General features: G+C 42.9%; 1 protein-coding gene across 1 annotated transcript in view; it reads left to right on the forward strand.

The window, feature by feature from the left end:
- The window catches only part of LOC136967759 (phospholipid-transporting ATPase ABCA1-like), a 113229-nt gene that overhangs the window by 23948 nt on the left and 69135 nt on the right, over nt 1-20146 (forward strand). Inside the window, 10 exon segments of the mRNA XM_067261682.1 lie at nt 515-720; nt 991-1167; nt 8569-8791; nt 9656-9877; nt 12540-12744; nt 13138-13254; nt 13919-14090; nt 15251-15382; nt 16160-16299; nt 17214-17351. Coding sequence (XP_067117783.1) covers nt 515-720; nt 991-1167; nt 8569-8791; nt 9656-9877; nt 12540-12744; nt 13138-13254; nt 13919-14090; nt 15251-15382; nt 16160-16299; nt 17214-17351 — 1732 coding nt within the window.

Raw genomic sequence — 20146 nt, forward strand, 5'->3', positions numbered from 1 at the left:
CCGCCCTGCCTCCCCGGATGACTGGATCATTACAGTCCACGGGAGACTGGCTACAGAGCCGTGGTGCATCGCTCGTCTGAAACCCGGGGAAAACACAAGCGGACCGACATCATTTTTAACCCGGCCTTTCTCCGGTCCCCTCGTTGCCCGGCAGTCCAACACATTTGCACCCCTTCACCATCTCTCGGACTGCCCGTCTTCCACTCTCTGCCCAGTCACTCCTCGTGACGGATGAGAATGTTCCAGAGTTACAGTGTTATCCGCAGCCCTGCAGGAGGACGGGCGCCATATGTTGTCTGTCATCGCGTTCGTTGGCGCAGATCGTGTTCGTCGAATGAGATCTCGGGCAATAAAAAAATACGATTATGGCATGTTAAAGAAATGAGGAAGGTGAATGTTATATAAAAATACAAAGAAAACAAGCAGGTTTGACTCGTGTTCTTCCAGGTGAAAAGACAAATCATGTTCTACTCCTCCTCGTCTCAGTGACGACTTTTCTGGTTCTTGCTTACAGTGTCTGGACCTGAATAAGTTTGAGGCCGTCCCCAGTGAGAGGCATCTGGTGAACAAAGCCCAGGAGCTTCTGAAGGAGGACAAATACTGGGCCGGTATCGTGTTCCAAGACCTGAAGAACGATACCAGCACCCCCCCTCCTCACGTCAAGTACAAAATCCGCATGGATATCGACGAGGTGGAACGCACGAATAAGTTAAAAGAAAGGTACAGCCGTGTCTTTTCCCAAAGCAAAAGGGAATGCACTACTGTACTGTACTGTACTTAACGGCCTTAAACGTATTCCATAGGAGTTCAATATCGTAAATAGACATTTTGCTGTCATATACCTCCCAAGCCTTTCTTAGCCTTTAATGTCAGAAGGGGGACGGCAGAAAGAACTAATGTCGGTTAAACGTCTTAGACTGTTTTCTCCTGCGGTTTCTCCCCTGTGGCTTGCTCTGAGACTCCAGCTGTGGTGTGTGTGGTTTTAACTAGGTCATGGTCCCCGGGGGCCGGAGACAACGCCTTCAACGACCTGCGCTACATTTGGGGAGGATTTGCCTACCTCCAGGACATGATGGACCACGGTATCATACGCACTCAAACAGCCACAGCCCAGCCCCTCGGTGTGTTTGTCCAGCAAATGCCATACCCCTGCTATGTGGATGACGCGTGAGTGCCCAAACCCGTCTTGTATGTGTCGGTTCATGATTATAGCAGGGAGGAGGCATCACCGCAATAAAGATCCGCTCACTCTGGGAGTTGACATTCGGCGCCATCACAGACCTGTGTAACAGCCGTCTCAGTCACTTAGGGTCTGCAGATTTCCCAGTGGAAACTTGGAGAAGCTACCTCTCCTCTCCTCTCCTTTTTTTTTTTTTTTTTTTGCTATGTCGATTTTTGCTTGTAACTGGTTCCATGTGCCATTAGTGGCTTTGGAGGGAAGGGAGAAACAACTTGTGTTAATATTGAAAAGGCAAACATGAAACTTTAATGAGCATAAGGAGCTTCTGTCATTAATCGTGGCAAAGCATATTTTTTCTTTTAAACACAAAGCATATCAGTGCACTACGAACACAAAACAGTGTTCATTATTCTGCCAAACGACAAGTAATGCCTCAGTACCATCTAGTTCAATGGTTGATGGATCTTAGATTATTCGGTCTACCATCTTTGGTCCAACCGTACCATTCAATTCCATCTCTGCTTCACAAGTAAGACCGCACACACTGAACCACAATTCTCAGTCCTTTGTGTGCGGAGATGGATTGAAGCACTCTATTCTCTGTTACTCAGGTTTTTGTCAGTGGTGCTGTGTTATATCCTATTAGAATACCCATCTCTTACCAAGGGATATAAATGAGGTGGTGTTGCTCTCAATCTTCCGTAGCAACGATCTTCAGTGTCGAGAAAATGACTTCCCTCTACACGGCACTATCACCTCCATTAATAAACTCAAAGCCCGATGATGTCATTGGGGAACCGATAATTACAAGGGAGATTTAAGTCCAACAACACAATATAATCTTTCAGGGAAGGATACAGATCTCCCCCCCCCCTCACCCCCCACCCATTGGATTTCACTGTGGCAAAGACCATCAATTTAATTTAAAAATTATACACCATGTATACCAAACCAGATTCATATTAATTCCAATTGAGTCTTGACCTCCATATATTACAAACGGACATACTGTACGAAGAACATGCATTGAAGGATAAATATGAAGAGGTTGTTGAACTGTGAATGTGGCAGCATAGCCATATATGTACCATACACCAATACGAATTAATTTGGTAGGTACAGTGTTTATTTTTTTTCAGGGAAATAGTCAATCTTCCAATGGTCTTCGAAACAGAGATATTGAAATGATGACATTGTTTCAGGATCCACGCAAGAAGGCAAGCTGATTTGCAGAGTTGGTAATGTAGCTATTGATTTGGCTTCAACAACAGGACATGCAAAAGGTCCTGCAAGAAGAGTTTATTTCTTAGGCTGATAATGGACTTGTTTTCAGGTTATAGACAGTAGTTTTTGACCAGGCAGCACACACATCCTCTAACGACTCCCTAACACACCTGTGTGTGCGTGTGTGTGTGTCTTTCTAATGTTTCAAAGCTTTGGCTTTCCGAATCACACGTTCGAAACAGAAAAGTCTAGTTACTCTAGCAGCTGCTTGTGTCTGCGCTCTCTCTGAGGGGTCTGCGGCCAACATGCTGTCACATTCTGGTGGTCTGCTGTTCTCACCCAGGGCGCTTAAGGGAAGAAATATGTTTCCTCTTCATCATTTGCAAGTGAGTGTTGTGAAATGAGCTGAAATGAGGCAATCACAGCGACGCATAATGCCATTCCACTGCCTCGGTTTCTTTTTCCCGAAACAAAGGATTAATAATAACGTAAGATAAATAGGAGCCATAAAACAGTGCAATACCCTTGGTCCCTCCGCCATTTACTCTTTCGCCTGCCTAGCCATTTGGGCATTTGCGTAAATTATTAACACTTGAAAACTGTTATTTCATTCATTAGTAATGAGAGGAGAATTGCAAAAAGGAAGATGCACTAAGATTCAGGGAGACACGCAAGAAAAAAGGACATCTCTGGTAATCATTTGAATCTAGAGCTGTGTTGCATTGATGGCAGAGCAAAGGCAGACAGGGAGTTGTGCAGTCAGATGAACATGGCTGTAATCTTCTGTAACTGTTCTTCAGTTTGGAAAAGATCTGACTTTAAAATGCAATTCAAGAAAAGCAAGAGCGTTTCAGATGTATTTATACCGCTCATTAACAATTGAAAGAATGGCCTGTCACTTCAGGGATATAGAGCAAATAATACATTTGAATTCATACTGTAAATAATACACTGGGTTGGAACATGAATAGAAATCAGCACACGTTCAAGAGGGCATTATGTGATGCTCATTCTTAGACTTAAGACTTAAGGAGCAACTTTACACCCCAATTTCAGCCTTAGCACGGCACTTCATTTATATATACATATGTTTTTTATTTAAATGCTTTCTGATAACTTGGTGTGGGGGAATTTTCACCTGTATTTATTATGTGGCCTACCTCAAATGCACAGTGATACAAGAACACTGGCAATGTTCATAAACAACCTGTCCCTATGATGTCCAGTATCTTGAAAAGGCACTCACATGTCACAAATGCATTCAAACGTTTTCAACTACTCGGGACGATAAGAGATCTAAGAATGACACCAGACCAAGGTTGATGAACTGTGCTGTGTGAAATCAGGAGGGATTCAGTGTTTAGTTACTTTTTGTTCCATATGTCAAAATACTTTTAGCAATAATAATGGAATGTCAGCAGTGGAACATTGATATGAAGTGCAATACAGCATATAACAAAATAGAAACAGTGATTTGTGAAATGGCACAAAATAGGCTGACCTAGCTGTATTTTGACAAAATACATGTGCAAACAAATTATTACAATGTGCACATACTGTTAAATCAAATTATTTTAAAAACATAAAATAATTTTGTTTAACTCCCCTGATGATTTATTTTGCTGAAGCTAGTCAGCCTCAGTGATGAATTTGCTGAAAATAAGACAAGAAGACTTTAACATAATTAACAAATTCTCTTGGGTTAGAGCTGCTCCTCAATCGTTTGCTTCGGTTGGAATCTAGTCTCCCGCCTCTCCTAAATTTAGGTCACGACTGCCGATGTAACTCAAGCCACGTAACATGCACCCAGTAGGAGTTATATTACTTAAGCACCCTCAATCGATTGAAAATGTATTATTCAAGAGCATCTGGTGGCAAGGTTGACAGTGTCAAACGTGCTGAGGGTGTCTGATCTTCCCGAGTGTCGAGAAAGGGTTAACAGGCACAGGCTCTGTCATTAACGAGGCGTTACTATAGAATCGGCGCTCGGTAATAACGGGATTAGTATTCAAGCTGATGCAATCATTACCTGAGGCCTGGGGTGGAAAGAAGCCTTCCCTAGAAGCATCTTGAATCTCTTCAGGAAAACTTGAGTGTGACATTGACAGTTAAATCTTCAAGTTTAAGTGATGCCTGACACACTTTTTCAAAACTGTTGGCTCCCTGTTGCAGGTTTTGAGTTTTTCTCTTCTTCTTGTGGGTGTGAAGTTTAGCTTAGTTGCTGTTACAAAGCTTCCTGTGACAGCAAAGGTTCCTCTGGGAGAACAGGAAGACTCCAGCTATAAGGGCTGCATCTGTGTCCAATACGTGATGTGCTGTGCATCTCTGGTTTTCAATTCCAACTGAACCTAGCATCTTGAATTGTCGACTTAAATAAAGAACCCTAGTGACTACAAGGACTGCACTGATATTCCTCTCTGTGAATGGCTTTTGGCATTTGATGGAAGAAGGGGAAGAAGAGGCCTTTCAAGCAATTCTCATCCTGTAAATTGATTTATCACATCCCTGGGACATTGAGCTGTAATTTGCAGTTAAGTTCGTCTGTGATAATATCAGACAATATCTGTGGTTTTTTACCATCTCGAGGGAGCAGATTACCCAGGATGTTTTGCAACTAATAGCTTTTCCAGGTGGAAGGAAAAAATCTTTAGGCGCCCAGGAGAGAAAGAAAGGCTTAAGCCTATGGCTCTTGTAAAAAAAAAAAAAAACTCATTGTTCAGGGGCAAATGACCAATTAAGAGAAGTAGGCTTTTGTGCTGCACGTTTTCTATTGGCAGGGGTTCAGTAGGCCCTTAAGCGAATCAATCCCCTAAAAGTTAGTGGAAAAATGAGCTCAGTGTAAATGTACTGGAAATGTACTTTGATACATTCTCTTAAGCGCAATGCTTTGGAAGTTGGATGCTATTTTGCAAAGAAGTGCACCCCCCCATGTTCTGTCCACCTAGCTGTGAGAAGATGTGCTTTGCTTGCAGTATGTGGATTGCATTTTCGGGCTGCAAGCATAATTAATATGTGAAATCCATACTTTGTCAAATGTTAAGGCCAGTTTATACCCCTTTACAGTTTGATAGAGCAACGACAGCACTCTGTTATATTGGAGCCTTACAAGATATTGACATGGCATTTTGGTGGCATTATGAAGCAGGGTTTAATATGGTCTTATTGTACTGTTACGACATCAAATCATACATCATTGTGGACATGACATGGAGCACTAAATGGCTAGATTGAGCTGATGCGCCAGCTTTATGAAGGTTAGCTCGCGGTAAAATCCACCTCATCGGTGTCGGATCTTTCAATGTATTGGGTTCCTGATTAAAAACCATCAAAGTGTTGGGCACCGTGGCTCACACGGTGCGACGTTGACATTTACTGCATCAGCGTAAACTCGACTTCCTCTTTTGATATTGAAACCGAATGGGTCAGTTCAGTGAATGGAAATGCGGTTGGGGGGCGATTGTGGGTAGGGTTAAAGTGGATTTGATAATCGATCATGCAGCATTTTAAGACCATTTTTGACTACAATTTAATGAGAACCCCTAAATTCGATAGCATGTGTATTTACATCTGAACGCTTGATAGGGCTGTACCTTCATTTTTACAAAAAGACACTCTCAAATTGATTTAGTTATTGATGCAACAAGCTTTTAAGACTCATCACTGCACATCCTGTTCAAACATCTTTCGGTATCGGCACAAAGGGAAGTCTACAACAGATAATCAATAAATAATGCATTAAGTCCCATCCTGTTGCATCTTCTCCATATCAAACGCCGGCCAGTCGATACCCCCCCACACACACACACCCCAGCCGGCTGTTTTCTGACCTCTTCGATCCACCTCCCTCTGCTACCAGCTTCGTCCAGAGCATCGGAGCCATCCTCCCCATGTTCCTGGTGCTGTCCTTCATGTACTCCATCTGCATGATGATCAAAGGCCTGGTCCTGGAGAAGGAGCTCAGGCTCAAGGAGGTCCTGCGGGCCGTCGGCGTCCGCAACGGAGCTCTGTGGCTCGCCTGGTTCGTCGAGAACTTGGCACTGCTCGCGGTGCCGTGCGTTCTAATGAGTGTCCTGCTTAAGGTCAGTGTGGAGGGCGGGATGTGCGAGGCAGGCAGTCCAATCACAAAGCGCACGTCATGGGCCTTTTCGCTACTTGTTTTGGGTTATTGAGTTGTGACCTGTATCTCTTGCTCAGTGTCCCCTGGTCCTGTTGACTTCACGCTGTAAGCATGTTCGCCACTCTCACTCAATTAGGGCTAGGGGTTAGGGGCTAGGGCTAATCCTAAACCTTTCCATTTAGAAAAAAGTATTGCTTTAGGATTTGAATTTGAAAAAATAAATACATTGTTTTAGGCAATGTAATTCATTTCTGATACAAGGTCACATTTTGAGATATGCATCCGAGAGCAATTGACAAACTTCAGACAGTTAGTGGTTTTGTATATTCTAGATGTATACCATGAATGTGCTTTGTAGTTGGTCTGCCCCTGTTAATCACACAACTGCAGTAATTGAAGAAAAGCGTTGAGAAGAATCAGTCTTGACCTTTCATTTCTCACATCATGCCTCCATGCTGATGATTGAGCGTGGCGCTAAAATTGCAATCTTGCTTAATTGGAAATCAGCTCTATTGTGTGTAATTCCCACTCATTTCTTGTGATTGCATCACTCCCCATTGAACGCGGCACACATTAACCCAACACTTACTGATAATCGGTCTTGAGAAGATATGGCACTGCAAAACGTAGGGCTGACGGGAGCTTTAAACGTGTGTCAATAACAAATGTGGGTTGTGTGACACATCACTCCTCTCGGAAGGACCAATCAAGGAACACCTGCAAGGCTCAAAGCTGCAACCCATACTGAAATAGTGCAAAGATCTCCTCGAACAATTAGGGACTGAATCAGTATTTACAACATCTATATTAAGAGGACATATCGTAGATGAAGCCTTCAGTTAGTGGTCACAGTCTCAGTCTCGTGTTCTGGTTAAGGGACGGCGCATGTTGCCTCCTTGCTATGCCATTTACTGGTGGAAATAAAAACGCGACTAAAAGAGATGTCAATTCTGCAGTAAAAGCTTGGGACCACAATCCCTCTCTCTGGTAATAATGCCTCACCCTAAACTGAAATGTGCCTTTCAACTAGATTCATGAGTTGATGCCATGTTTGTTCCCCAAGTCATTGATCCTTTGGCATGTCATGAAGTGGCCTGTGGAATTCATCCCCCGTCTTTGGAGGGATGGGTGTCTAAAGTAAATTGAGGGACACATTGCAATGGGCCGCTGTTGGTGCTCATCACTGGTGGAGCCTTCCCCTCTGCCTCTTTATGCATAAGCTAGTAAAATAAAAATAATGATTCTTTATTTAGATCAGTTAATCAATTTTTGCAGTTTAATTAGAAAGTGTTCCTGGTAAATACAAACGATATTTGAGCAGCTGAGGAAAATGTAATTTCCCATCCCCTTAATGTGCTTGCCAGCCATCAACAATTTGTAAACATTAATAACAATAAATTGAGTTAGGTGGGTGCCTTGAAGGAACGATCGAGCATGATGTGTATTCAAATCATAGTCCCGTTCTAAATGATAATTTCACGGTCATTTTCTGCACATTAATATAACAGGGAATCAGAAGGTAATTATCCAGTGGCTGTGTATGGATTAGGTGTGACCAGTCATCATCAACACCTGAGTCCTTTTTATCCCCTCCCAACCGTTGTGAATATGTATAACTTTTGGGATTGTATTATTATCATAATTGTTACATGAGTGATGAGTTGATCAACTTTGGCCTCAATTTTGACCTATTTGTTTTCCCCTCAGGGTAACTCTAAGATGAGGTAAAAAGAAAAGTGGAAATATGTCCTTACAACAATATGTTTTTGTTGTCCTTTTAGTAAAGTGTCCCCCATCCCTTTTTTGTTTGTCATGGTTACCCTGGTCATCTTCTGAATCTTTTATTTCAATGCATTTATTGTTTACATCAGAGGAACGAAAACCCCTAGTTACGTCCGTGAAGGCGAAATCATGACCCCTCAATCTACAACAACGTCCAATCACAACAGTTTGCTGTGATTAGCCAACAGGCTTTCCATCCTGCGCCCTTCCACCCTTCCCAACCCCCCCCCCCCCCCCCCCCCCATCCCTCATCCCACGTCCCTAGATTCCTCCGCACTCTCGCGCAATCCCTGCCGCTCTACCTGACTCTGGCCTGGATCTACTCGGTGGCCATGATAGTGAAGGGCATCGTCCAGGAGAAGGAGGCCAGGCTGAAGGAGACAGTGAGGATGATGGGTCTGAAAAGCTCCACCTATTGGCTGAGCTGGTTGGTGTCCAGCGGGCTGCCTCTTGCCGTTAGCGCCCTCCTCCTCACCCTCATCCTCAAGGTGATTTGTTGTTAATTCTGCCGTGATTCGAGGTCGATCCTTGTCTAGTCTTGGAGGGCTTTGTTCGTTAGATCATTTTGAAGTCATATTAGTGATATAATATCGTCATAGTAATCATATGAGTATTAGTGTAGATCTCATATTAGTATTAGTGCAGATCTCTGGTCGTGTACTATTGGAAAGCAAACCTGCTTGTAAAAGTTGTCTTATGAACAGTGACGTCATGAGCACTAAACTGCATACAGTTTTACTTTTAAAAGTTGAAATACACTATAACTGCAGGACACCAACTATGGTATTACTGTGAGGTACTGTAGGTTGAAGTTCTAGAAGAATATAAAGGCTTTTATGAATAGCCCTCCTAAATTAGAAAATGGTCTCCCTTAAATTTGTGGTGAGCAGAGTGAGGTGAACTCTGGGTGGTACATTAAAATCACCATTACGCCTAGCCAGACTGTAGAATAAAAAGAAAATATATGGTTAGGATTCAAGCCTCGTAGATTGTCATCCTTTTGGATTGCAGGATTCTTAACCACCCAGTGATTCACCCCTCTCTCCTCGTCGCTTTCATCATCAACAAGCTATTTCAATCAAGAGCTTCATTTTCTGCACTGACGCATTCTTTCAGGGAATAATTCACTCATCACCGTCCATCATAATCGCTCTGCTTTCTCTCCGAGTGACCTCGTCTTGAAATGTTTGAAACGAGACAGGGCCACGGCGGCGTGTATCCACCGGCGACGTTCCCACGTCTGTTTCGAGACCGCCCGCTCGCTTCACCTCTCTCTACCGTGTTGTGTCTCAACCTGTCTCATCCCTCCCCCCCCTCCCCCCCCGGCTCCCGCTCCGCCCCCTCCGGAACAGTACGGCAAGGTGCTGCAGTACAGCGACCCCTCGGTGATCTTCGTCTTCCTGCTGGTCTTCTGCCTGTCCACCATCATGCAGTGCTTCTTCATCAGCGTCTTCTTCTCCAAGGCCAACCTGGCGGCCGCCTGCGGAGGCCTCATCTACTTCGTCCTCTACCTGCCGCACGTCCTCTGCTACGCCTGGCGAGACGTCATGGGCTTCGGCGCCAAGATCGCTGTGGTGAGTGGCTTCCCCATCTGGTTTTTAGCAGAGGAGTGTTCCCCCCGAACGGACTCCCTGGATGAACCTTTGTGTTTGAGGTTGTCTTTTTGATTTGTTTTAAGTCGGGGGGGTTCATCTGGGTCTTTATTCTGGGGGCACCGGTGCTGTTTACTCAGTTTACCGTGAAGCAACTATTGTAATGAACGTCTGACATTATTTTCTCACCTCATAACCAAAGAAAGTCTGGTTTCCAAAAGTTTGAGAGGAGAATTGTCTCTGACAACTTGAACTTTTGGCTTTATTGTAGTTTTTAAGAACAGACATGCTGTTTCATATCCTATATAGCAAAGTTATTGAGCTTCTAAGGTCTTTTTAAATATTACTTTGCTGTCATCTGTGTGTAGTTAATGGATGATCCTTGGTAGGAGAGTGAATTAATCTTTGGGAGGGTATTTCAAGTGAACTTTTCAAGTGGAGAGAAATAACAAATCCTTGCTCAATATTCAATGTAGCCTTTCTGAGTGACCAGTTTCGGTCTGACGATTTGTCCTAAAGCTCGTGCGGAACAAACCCGCTTGAAACCGAAAGTTTTCGTAGCTGGAGGGCCTAGATGCATGTTCTTAAACTTTGAAGCAGAAACACATTCCATTGTTTATTTAATGTGGCACCTTGCTATAGCCCAAGAGCTATCTCACCGGGACATCTGACAACTCTCTTTCTGTATGTCTCTTCATCTTCATAGAGCACCCCATCTCTCTGAACCTTGTATTGAGACAGAAGTGATGTCATCGTTACAACTCCAATGTCGTTTTTTTTCTTTCTTTGAGATGTCTGCAGTGAGGTATCTACAGTTCTCTTTTTTGATGCTTTCGTCTAGGTGTCATTCCACATCCCAGTTTCCTATTTGGTCATATCCATTGTGCATATACAGAAAGCACCCCCCGTTTAGGAAGTCATTTACATCATTCTCTCTCTTCCGTCAAAGTGCCTTTGTGGAGGTCTACCCTTGCCATTTCTTTTTCACAGCCCTCGCTTCTCTGCTAATTTGCATGAACAATATTCCTCTGACAGACATCCCACTCTGTCTTATAGTTTATTTATTGGGGGTCCCAGGTTTTATTCCCCTTACCGATGAGATGGCCAACAATGCATACCTCTGCATTAAACTGGCTTTCTCCAACCCTCTGTTGTATTCATTGGACTTCATTTGGTGACTCCTGAGGTCCACTTGCTTGTAGCCTACCAAACATTCGTTAATAGGGAAAAAGGTCTTAATAAATTTGTAAGTTAACTATATTAAAATCAATAAGCATCTTAAAATGGCCTGATTACCTAATAACTAATGCATGTTTCATCTTATGGAATATCATACTTAACCCTAACTTTTACTAATATGATCACTTATTGTATATAGTCTTATTAGCACATAAAAAGCATCTTATAAGGGTGTTAAAACCTATTCATTACTGCTTATTACAAGCACGTTGATATAAAGTGAACCCGTAGATTTTGACAACTTTTTTAATAATGAGGCAAAAACAAGACAAGCAAACAATTTTTTTTACATGACAGATTTTGCCTGCTGTACTCTGAAATGGCAATCTTTAACCATTGTTTTGGAAAGATTTTTGTGTTTATTTATTTTCCCCTCAATCAGTTTTCTTTTGTTGCCAGTTGCAACTCTTTTCCAACTGATTCTCAAAATGGCAGGGTAGTTATGTCTGCTTCACTTTCTCCGTCCCCAAACTCCATCCTTGTTCAAAGTCAGACGAGCTGTCCTCGTTCCTCCGTCAGGGGGTCAAAATAAGGTTACCGCCTGCACTGCTATTTTGTGATTGGCTGTCGATTGGGTCAGCTGAAAACGTCCAAGGGGTAACTGAAGGCATTGTCGATGGCTGTGAGCATGGAGGCGGTCAGAGTGGCACTGCAGAGCACAGCTGACCCTGGTTGTCATGTGCAGACAGACAATGGACCCTTTGAATTTCCACTGCTGTGAAGTGGATACAGAACACTTCCACAAAGGCCTCTGGTTCTTTTTGGACGTTAATGTAGGACTCTCTGAGGCCTCAGTGATCGTTTGTGGCATCTGCCTCTGGGTTTAAATGCGGAGACTCAATGAGGCATGACCAAACAGCTGGCAGGCTGCATGGCAGGGATAGACTGATGGGCCTTCACCAAGGATGTGTCATGGGCAAAGGATCATCGAAAACGTTCCGCAGTGCGATTGCCTTCAATCTTTAATTGTGAAACATGGTGTGTAACCCTACGTATTTAGTTCTTTCTTTTGTCATTCCTGGTTTGCCTTGTATCCATAAACAATCAGTTCTGCATTGTAACACTTAAGATCCAGCACTAAGTATTGGTCGTCGTACTAAGCATTGGTTAATAGGTATTATCTCGTACTAAGCATTTGTTAATAGGTATTATTACTGCATATTAATGTTGATAAGCATCTTATAAGGGCCTTATAACTAACACTCATCACATGCCACTGGATTGAAAGTGTTACCCTGTTCATCATTTATTGTTTATAATTGTGCAGTCCACACAGCAGCTTCCTAATCTATAATGACAACTGATACAAGTAGTAAAAAAAAGTGGAACTTGAGTTACAGGGGAAAATCAGTTCATTCGTTTTAGCGCCACGTAACCAGGAAATGTCCACGCGTTCCTCTCCCAGAGTCTGCTGTCGTGTGTGGCCTTCGGGTACGGCTGTGAGAACTTCTCCAAGTATGAGGAGCAGGGCATCGGGATCCAGTGGAGCAACATCCGCAGAAGCCCAGAAGACGGAGAGCGCTACAGCTTCATTGTGTCCATCTTCATGATGCTGGTGGATTCCCTTCTTTACTGGTTTCTGACTTGGTACATCGAGAATGTGTTTCCAGGTACTCATTATAGTAGCTTCATCGTGTGTTGTTTGGGCTTGAGCAATAATTCTACTCATAACGTTGTGGAATGTGTGTGTATGTAGAATGTCATGGCAGACTCTGAACAATGATGTACAGTGCAGCTATATATTTACAGTTTTAGAAGTTTGTAATTTCATTTGTATCAAGCCAACTCTTTCTATGTAACTTAATAAAGCCTAGCCATAGTCAATAACCCTTAAGCACAAGGGCCTAGTATTAATTCCATCGGCTCTATTTGGAATAGGAGGGAGGATTTGGATCAGGCTTGTCTGTGGAAAGTGCTCACCCCCCCCCCCCCCCCCCTCACCCCCCACCTCCAAGCCAACCTATTATTAGAGTGTGAATAATATTTCCCATGCTTAATCACAGGCCAATATGGAATCCCCAAGCCCTGGTACTTTCCTTTCACCACCTCCTATTGGTGTGGGACGACCTCCGCCAGTGACGCTGACCTCACTTTGCTCAAGGAGAACGGAGAGTATAACGGTGAGGATTTGTCCCAAGCTCGCCTGTGGGTGATACACAAAACCTACTTTATTATTTGTCGCACTCTCGACAGGTCATTCCCATCACCGGGAGAATGGGATCTCAATGCAGCAAGCTAATTGGAACGGTTGCCACTGAATGTTAACACCTTGCCGTAGGCTTGGGAATTGGATAATTATAGAGCAGAGCGTGCACACACACAAAAAAAAAACACAGTTCAGCTTAGTGTCAAGTCCGTATTGGTAAATTAGCTTTTATAATCAACATTTGGTTGGGGGAGGTGACAAAGTAGTCTATTGTGAGGCTTTTTTTCAAATTGTCGACTTCTTCCACCTCCTTCCTCTGTGTTAATGGTAATGTGGGTGGCACCATGTGAACATCACACATACTTGTTTTAATATGAGAAGAAAAAAGGATTAACCTTTTACAAAAGAAAAACAATGCCACACTTTGATACATGGCAAAAAAGCTATGATACAATTGATTTGGCACACACATACAATCGGAAAACTTTATCAAGGAAATAAGGAAAGGAGGGAAATCTAAATATGTCCCAGCACTACTTCAGGGGTGTATCAAAGGAAACTATTGGCTAGTTTTTAGATGTCCCTGATTTAGAATGACACAAGGGTACACTGTATTTATTTGATGTATTATTCCAAAGATCGCCTGGAAAAGCCGGCTCCTGAGATGAAGGCAGGGGTCTCAATTAGGAACCTTGTGAAGATCTACAAAACGGGTAAAAAACTTGCTGTGGACGGCCTGAGTGTGGACTTCTACGAAAACCAGATCACTTCATTCCTCGGTCACAATGGGGCCGGGAAAACAACCACCATGTAAGTACGAGACACGCTACACAGGTGTGAAAACACGTGTCCAACTACCAATTATTTCCATCGAAGACGTGGCCTTGCTCATGTTCAGAAGAGTAATTGAATGGTTTGACCTCAGATACTGTAACTAAGAGTGTAAAGAAAAAAAAGAAAAATCCCATTCCATCTTGGTTTGAACCCGGCCAGAAAGAATGTGTTCCAATCAAAAATAACTCTCAAATTCCATTTCACCATCACATTTCCTACCATAAATAACTTGCCCTCTGTATGTTGTACACCATGTACCTAGGTAAATAAAAGTTACTAGATCACCAGACTGGACCTACTCTAAGTTATAATGGCAGGATTTACTCTAAGCACCCAGCCTACTGCAGCCCCAAAGGAGGGCGGTCGGTTAATTGCTTGTCAAAATGGAGTACAGAATTCAGGCTCACAAAATGGAGAGAGAGAGAGAGAGAACAAAAGCCAGATCTGTTGGGAGGGGAGCAAAGCATGAAGGTTAGCGGACAGGACAGAGAGCAGCTTAGTCACCCTCTGCAGATGCGTGACCACCAAACAGTTTGTTTTGAGGCGGACTTGAGTTTGACAGTAAAGATGTCTAAAGGGATTGTCTGGACGCGTATGCATTGTTCTTTTGTACAGTTGTCTTGTAGTATATAGTTGCCATGCAGTGTTTATATTATACAGTCAGCTGGATGGTCACTGTACACGTATGTAGACACAGGGTGCCAGTTTTCCAAATCATAATTTTTTTCTTTTGTTCATTAAGGTAGGAATTGGTGTCAAATAATATACAATCATTTAAGGTCTGTCTGTATGTAATGTTTGTATGTAATGTCTGTTTCTACCGATGACAATATGACTGCATGGGTTCTACAGTTTCATAAAGTTGATCCGTTAACTGTATTTATTATTACCCTGACATGGTTATGTCTCAATAATGTCATTCTGCTGACATGCTCTGACCTTTCAGCCTGTGTTTTCTGCTCCATGTGTCGTAACAATCCGTCAAGCCCAGCATGCCTGGATCAATCCCGGCATGTCTGCAGAACAAATGTCTCGCACAGTGCAGCATCTTTTTGCATTGCTGTGTATCGTAATCACAATGGTGTTGTTGGTTTCTGATTCCAGTCCAGAACCTGTCCTCCATTTCCCCCCCCCAGGTCAATCCTGACAGGCCTTTTTGCCCCTACATCTGGGACGGCGTTCGTTAACGGACTTGATATCCGGACAGACATGGACACCATCAGGAAGCACTTGGGAATGTGTCCACAGCACAATGTTTTATTTAATGAGTAAGTTCTGAACTCTGCCCCCCAGCACACACATGTACTGTCCCATGCATTATATTATAAACACACACACACACAAGCTCACACACACCTGGCAGCATTTGTTGAAAATGTCTTAGCAAGGTTATGAGCGATACCAATTCTTATGGAGGTGTAGTTTCAGAATGGTGTTATACTCATGAAGACGCCTTTACCCCGAGAACGACTTTTCCAAAATATGATTCAGTATCTCACTCCGTTGCTTCTAGTTGCATCATTGCAAACCATTATTCTCACTTTCAGGTGATGGAGTCGGTCTCTCTCTCCTATAACTAGTTTATCACTCGTTCTCTCCCTTTCACCTGAGTAATTACCTGTAGTCTCCATTGTCTTTCATCTCATTTACGACTGAGCACCTGTGAATCACTACCATGTATATCATTTTGTTTCCATACAGAGCCAAATGTCTGTACTTTGAGTTTTCAATAGCCACACACAGGGGAGGGTAGATATTGAAATATTCACTGGCACGCTGCAGGAAAAGATGTTGGGAAAGTCGAAACAATACCCTTACAGTATCTGACTTTCGCCAGGTCTTTGAAGTGGAAGTATAAGTGTCCTGTTGGTTGCATTGATGTGTGACAGCTTGATAACTAATTCATGTTTAATTCAAAATCAAATCTAGAACCGACTTCCTGAGAAGTTCTGTCCATTTTTCATAAATCCTGGAATTTGTGTTGGAGGATTAAACGTGGATAACCTTTACGGGAAACTTTTCCTCACCTATCCGTTTCCTCTCAGCTTGACTGTCGAGGAGCACATCTACTTCTACGGCCGTCTGAAGGGGCGCAGCCGCGCTGAGGTGAAGATGGAGATCCACCAGATGCTCGCAGACGTGGGCCTGCCGCACAAGCGAAAGGAACTGGCCAAAAACCTGTCAGGTCTGTGTCATTGCGTAACCTAGTGACAGCTCTATCCTGGGAAGTGATTGCAATTACACACGGATTACACCTTAACGTGATGGCACTTGATACACGGAGTGTGGCTGCATGTCTGTTTTGTGTGTCTGCGTATCCTTGGGGTGCAATGTCTCATGGGGAAATCCGAAAGTAAGCTTATTTATGTTTCTGCCTGCCCCCACACCAAACCACTTAGAAACATGTCAAAGTATAGGCATTATTTGTCTGCATATAGACATGCCTCTGTGCTTGTGTGTTTAGCGGTATAATCCATTGTCTAGGGGACAATGAATGACGTGTATGATAAATTGGCTCCAGTTATGGGTTGCTAGTGTACAAATTTGCCGAAATATGACTTTCAAGGTTCATCTGGCCTGACATTTCCGCTACATTAGCACAACATAGGAAGCATTCAGATCCATCCCCAGGGTATCAGGTGTGCTGGTGTCATCGGCAGTCACATGAAACTGAAGCTGTCTCGCCATTTCATGCCAGACTAAAGGCAGTAAACACGTTTTCAAACACTGACTCTAATACTGAACAGGTCTCGTCAAATGCCTCTCAGTTGAATCCCATTCGTTCCATACTGAGTTAAATAGAAACAATATCTGAGCATCCATTCGGTTCTACTGATTTAGCCCCACAAGCGCTCAGCAATATTGTGACGGTAAATAATATATTCTAAATGGCAGTAAGAATCCTTGTAGAACGGACTTGTACAAAAAAAAAAAAAAAGTTCACAACCATGTGTGAAAAGTTCAGTTACATTATTATAATAAGTTCCGAGTTATACATGACTATTATTATGACTATATTATGACATTTTTGTAAATAAGTTATTATGAGTCAGCATTGTAATGTCCACTTAAGGCACGCAACCATTTTTGGGGTCTTAGGTGGGATGCAGAGGAAACTGTCCGTAGCCATCGCTTTTGTGGGCGGCTCCAACATCGTCATCCTGGATGAGCCCACGGCAGGAGTGGACCCCTACGCCCGCAGGGGGATCTGGGACCTGCTGCTCAAGTACAAACAAGGTCTGGATCCTGCTCCCACGCCAGCTTTAAACAATGCTATGTTGTTGTTGTTTGTTCCTTTTAGCTTCCTGGAGCACTGTTGAAAAGTATCCCGGGATAAATCGGTCTCGACTTTAAGAGCGAGCGTTTAACGCTGTGTCAAACCTGCACCTGCTAAAAGAAATATTTGACATGTGACTGAAAGTAGCTCTTATATAGGAATGAACTCCTGGCTTTGTGTGTTTAAATATATAGTGTATAACCACTTTCCTCCAATGACAAGAATTGTGGACAGATAATCATCTTGGTCTTCCAGATCAACACAATCATCATAGAAACGGATGGCCACAAGCCCTTTCAATCAACAAGACATTTTAACACACTCAATAATTGTCTGCAATTTTTAACGACTTGTCACTTTTTCTTTCGTTGTTGCCTTGATCCAGCCAATGCCAGCGAGCCATACACAAACGTTACAATAACACATTTCCAGTCGATGTCTAAATGTTTAATGTGCATCGAGCGACATACCGCCGTGTCATTAGCTGGGCTCTCTAATCAAGCCCTTTCACTGTGATCCAAAGCTCAAGAGAACTCTTTTAATGAGAACACCCACATCAGCTAGCTTGAAGTGAGTCATTTTGTAGCTTTGTCAGTCGCATGCTAAGTGACGATGTCACATAGATCTTGAAGTAGGAGCCAGATTGTGTTGGTTGTGTTGTTCGATTCCCATGCAATGTATGGTGCAGATTTGTACTTGTTTGGTGCCGGTTCTTGTTGGAGCAGCCAGAGTCTGCCACTCACTGGTACCATCCACATCATCGCCACTGCACTAATCCTGGCCCTGGGCTGATCAGTCGACAATCTTTTTTCAAATGAAAGAGTCTGGAAAATATTATAAGCTTATCGAAACAACCTTCTTGGAACTCAAGTCAAAGTGTTGGGTGTCTATTTTAGCTGTCTCTCTCATTGGAATGGAGCAACTTGTTTACGTGTCCTAACTGTCGGAAAACTGCTTCCTTTGATTATTCTCTCAGGTTCAACATCAACGATGGCTGTTTGCTCGCACTTCTAATATCATTAGCGGGTGCAGCTTTGAAGTAGCCGAGCATAATACATTTCTGTGTGGTGAATAGGTAATGAGAGGCAGTTAAATGCTCATCACTGGATGAATATGAGTATCAAGGGAAAAAACATCCCTTAAAGGAGAAATGTTCACTTCAAGAGACTGGAAATCCATACAGGGTGCGCTGGTGGGGCTCCTAAGTCGCAGGCACACTCCCATTTTATTGCTCTCTGTTTGTGTCCATTAGAGTTTGGTCGCCAGTCCAGCCTCTGAACTATTGCTTCACACTTTTCACTCCAAGAACAAGTTCTGACAGCCCTGCTGTGCAGCTCAGGGAGATGGGGTGTCATGTCCAACAGACAAAGTACGTTAGATATAATGCATATCATCCCTAATGTGGATTAATAAGTATTGTACCTCTGCAAAGTTGATTTAATCACTTTTTAAATCATTTAGAAAAGGTTTAGGTTTGACAATAGACTCCCAACTATATTAAAGTCGTGTTTTTGATTACCGGCAACGTAATACAGCATTGAGCACAAACATATGAACATAAATCAAAAACCCATGAAGTCGTTAGCAAATTCTAAATTATTGAAAGAAATTACGTTGGATTAAAGGCCTCATCTGCGATGCATTTCCAGAAAATATGTTGATGAAAAATACGAATTAGCATGCCAACAAAATCAAAGCAAATACTAATATTCCAAACATCACAGCTGGAGAGACTCACAGACCAGACACCTTTCTTTGTCTTACTTCATAAGCAGCACTTTTCCAACGGCTTAGTGTATTGTGTACTCTGGTTACGTCAGTGTGGTTCTCAACGGTACTGCTTCAACCTGCCCTGTACTAGAATCCATCTTTGGCACTTTGACCTCAGAAAATACCCGACAACCAGCCATGATGCCTTCGACGTCACCTAAAAGCTAGTCGTCAAATCGGTTTGGTGGGTGATGTTTATACATATGTCTAACCAACAGCTGAGTAACACTTAGTCAACATTGGCAGTTATTCAAACGATGTCCCTTACGAATGTTTGAAATTGTAATGCAGAGTTGTTCGATCTTCGTTGGTATTTTCATGCAAGAGTGAGTTGCCAATTGAGTGGAAAGAAGGAAAAAGATTCATTACGTACTGAGACCAAGACACATATACGAGGACGACGTCACTTGAAGCTCAGCAGGTTCTCTCTTCGCACCACACAGCCAGCAGCCACAACACTCTCCATGCTAAATTAGTAAACAGCCCGCGCACCTCTGGATTATGAATGAAACTGTAAGGGTTTACCTTGTTCAGGATAATGGCACAGCGTAGAGACAACGTGAGAACTTTAATTGTAGTCCCTATGAAAGAAAAGAAGCAGACCGACTCCAAGCTAGATGAGTGCAAATGGAAGAACATGCTTCTAATTGGGGCCTTTTAATGTGAATCCATTAGAGTACCCATGCTGAGCAGTTTGCCGAATGTCTCTTTCATTTATTCCTTCAGCAATTAAAAGGAAAAAAAAAAAGTTCAAATCCACACGTTTTTAGACATTGTATAAAGGGACTTGGTGGCACATTAGTGGCAGCGTGTCAGAGTAATTACAATTTGAGGTTATGGATTCAGACATTATTGATTTAAGTTAAACAGCCTCCTGTCTCAAGTGTCAATGAAACAACTGATTAAAAGTTTCACCAAATGATACATACAAATATAAACTATATTTCTTGGTTCATTTAGACAAGTTAATGTCCATGTCCTTCCG

The sequence above is a fragment of the Osmerus mordax genome, chromosome 23 (assembly GCF_038355195.1).
Source record: "Osmerus mordax isolate fOsmMor3 chromosome 23, fOsmMor3.pri, whole genome shotgun sequence".
NCBI classification, from domain to species: Eukaryota; Metazoa; Chordata; class Actinopteri; order Osmeriformes; family Osmeridae; genus Osmerus; species Osmerus mordax.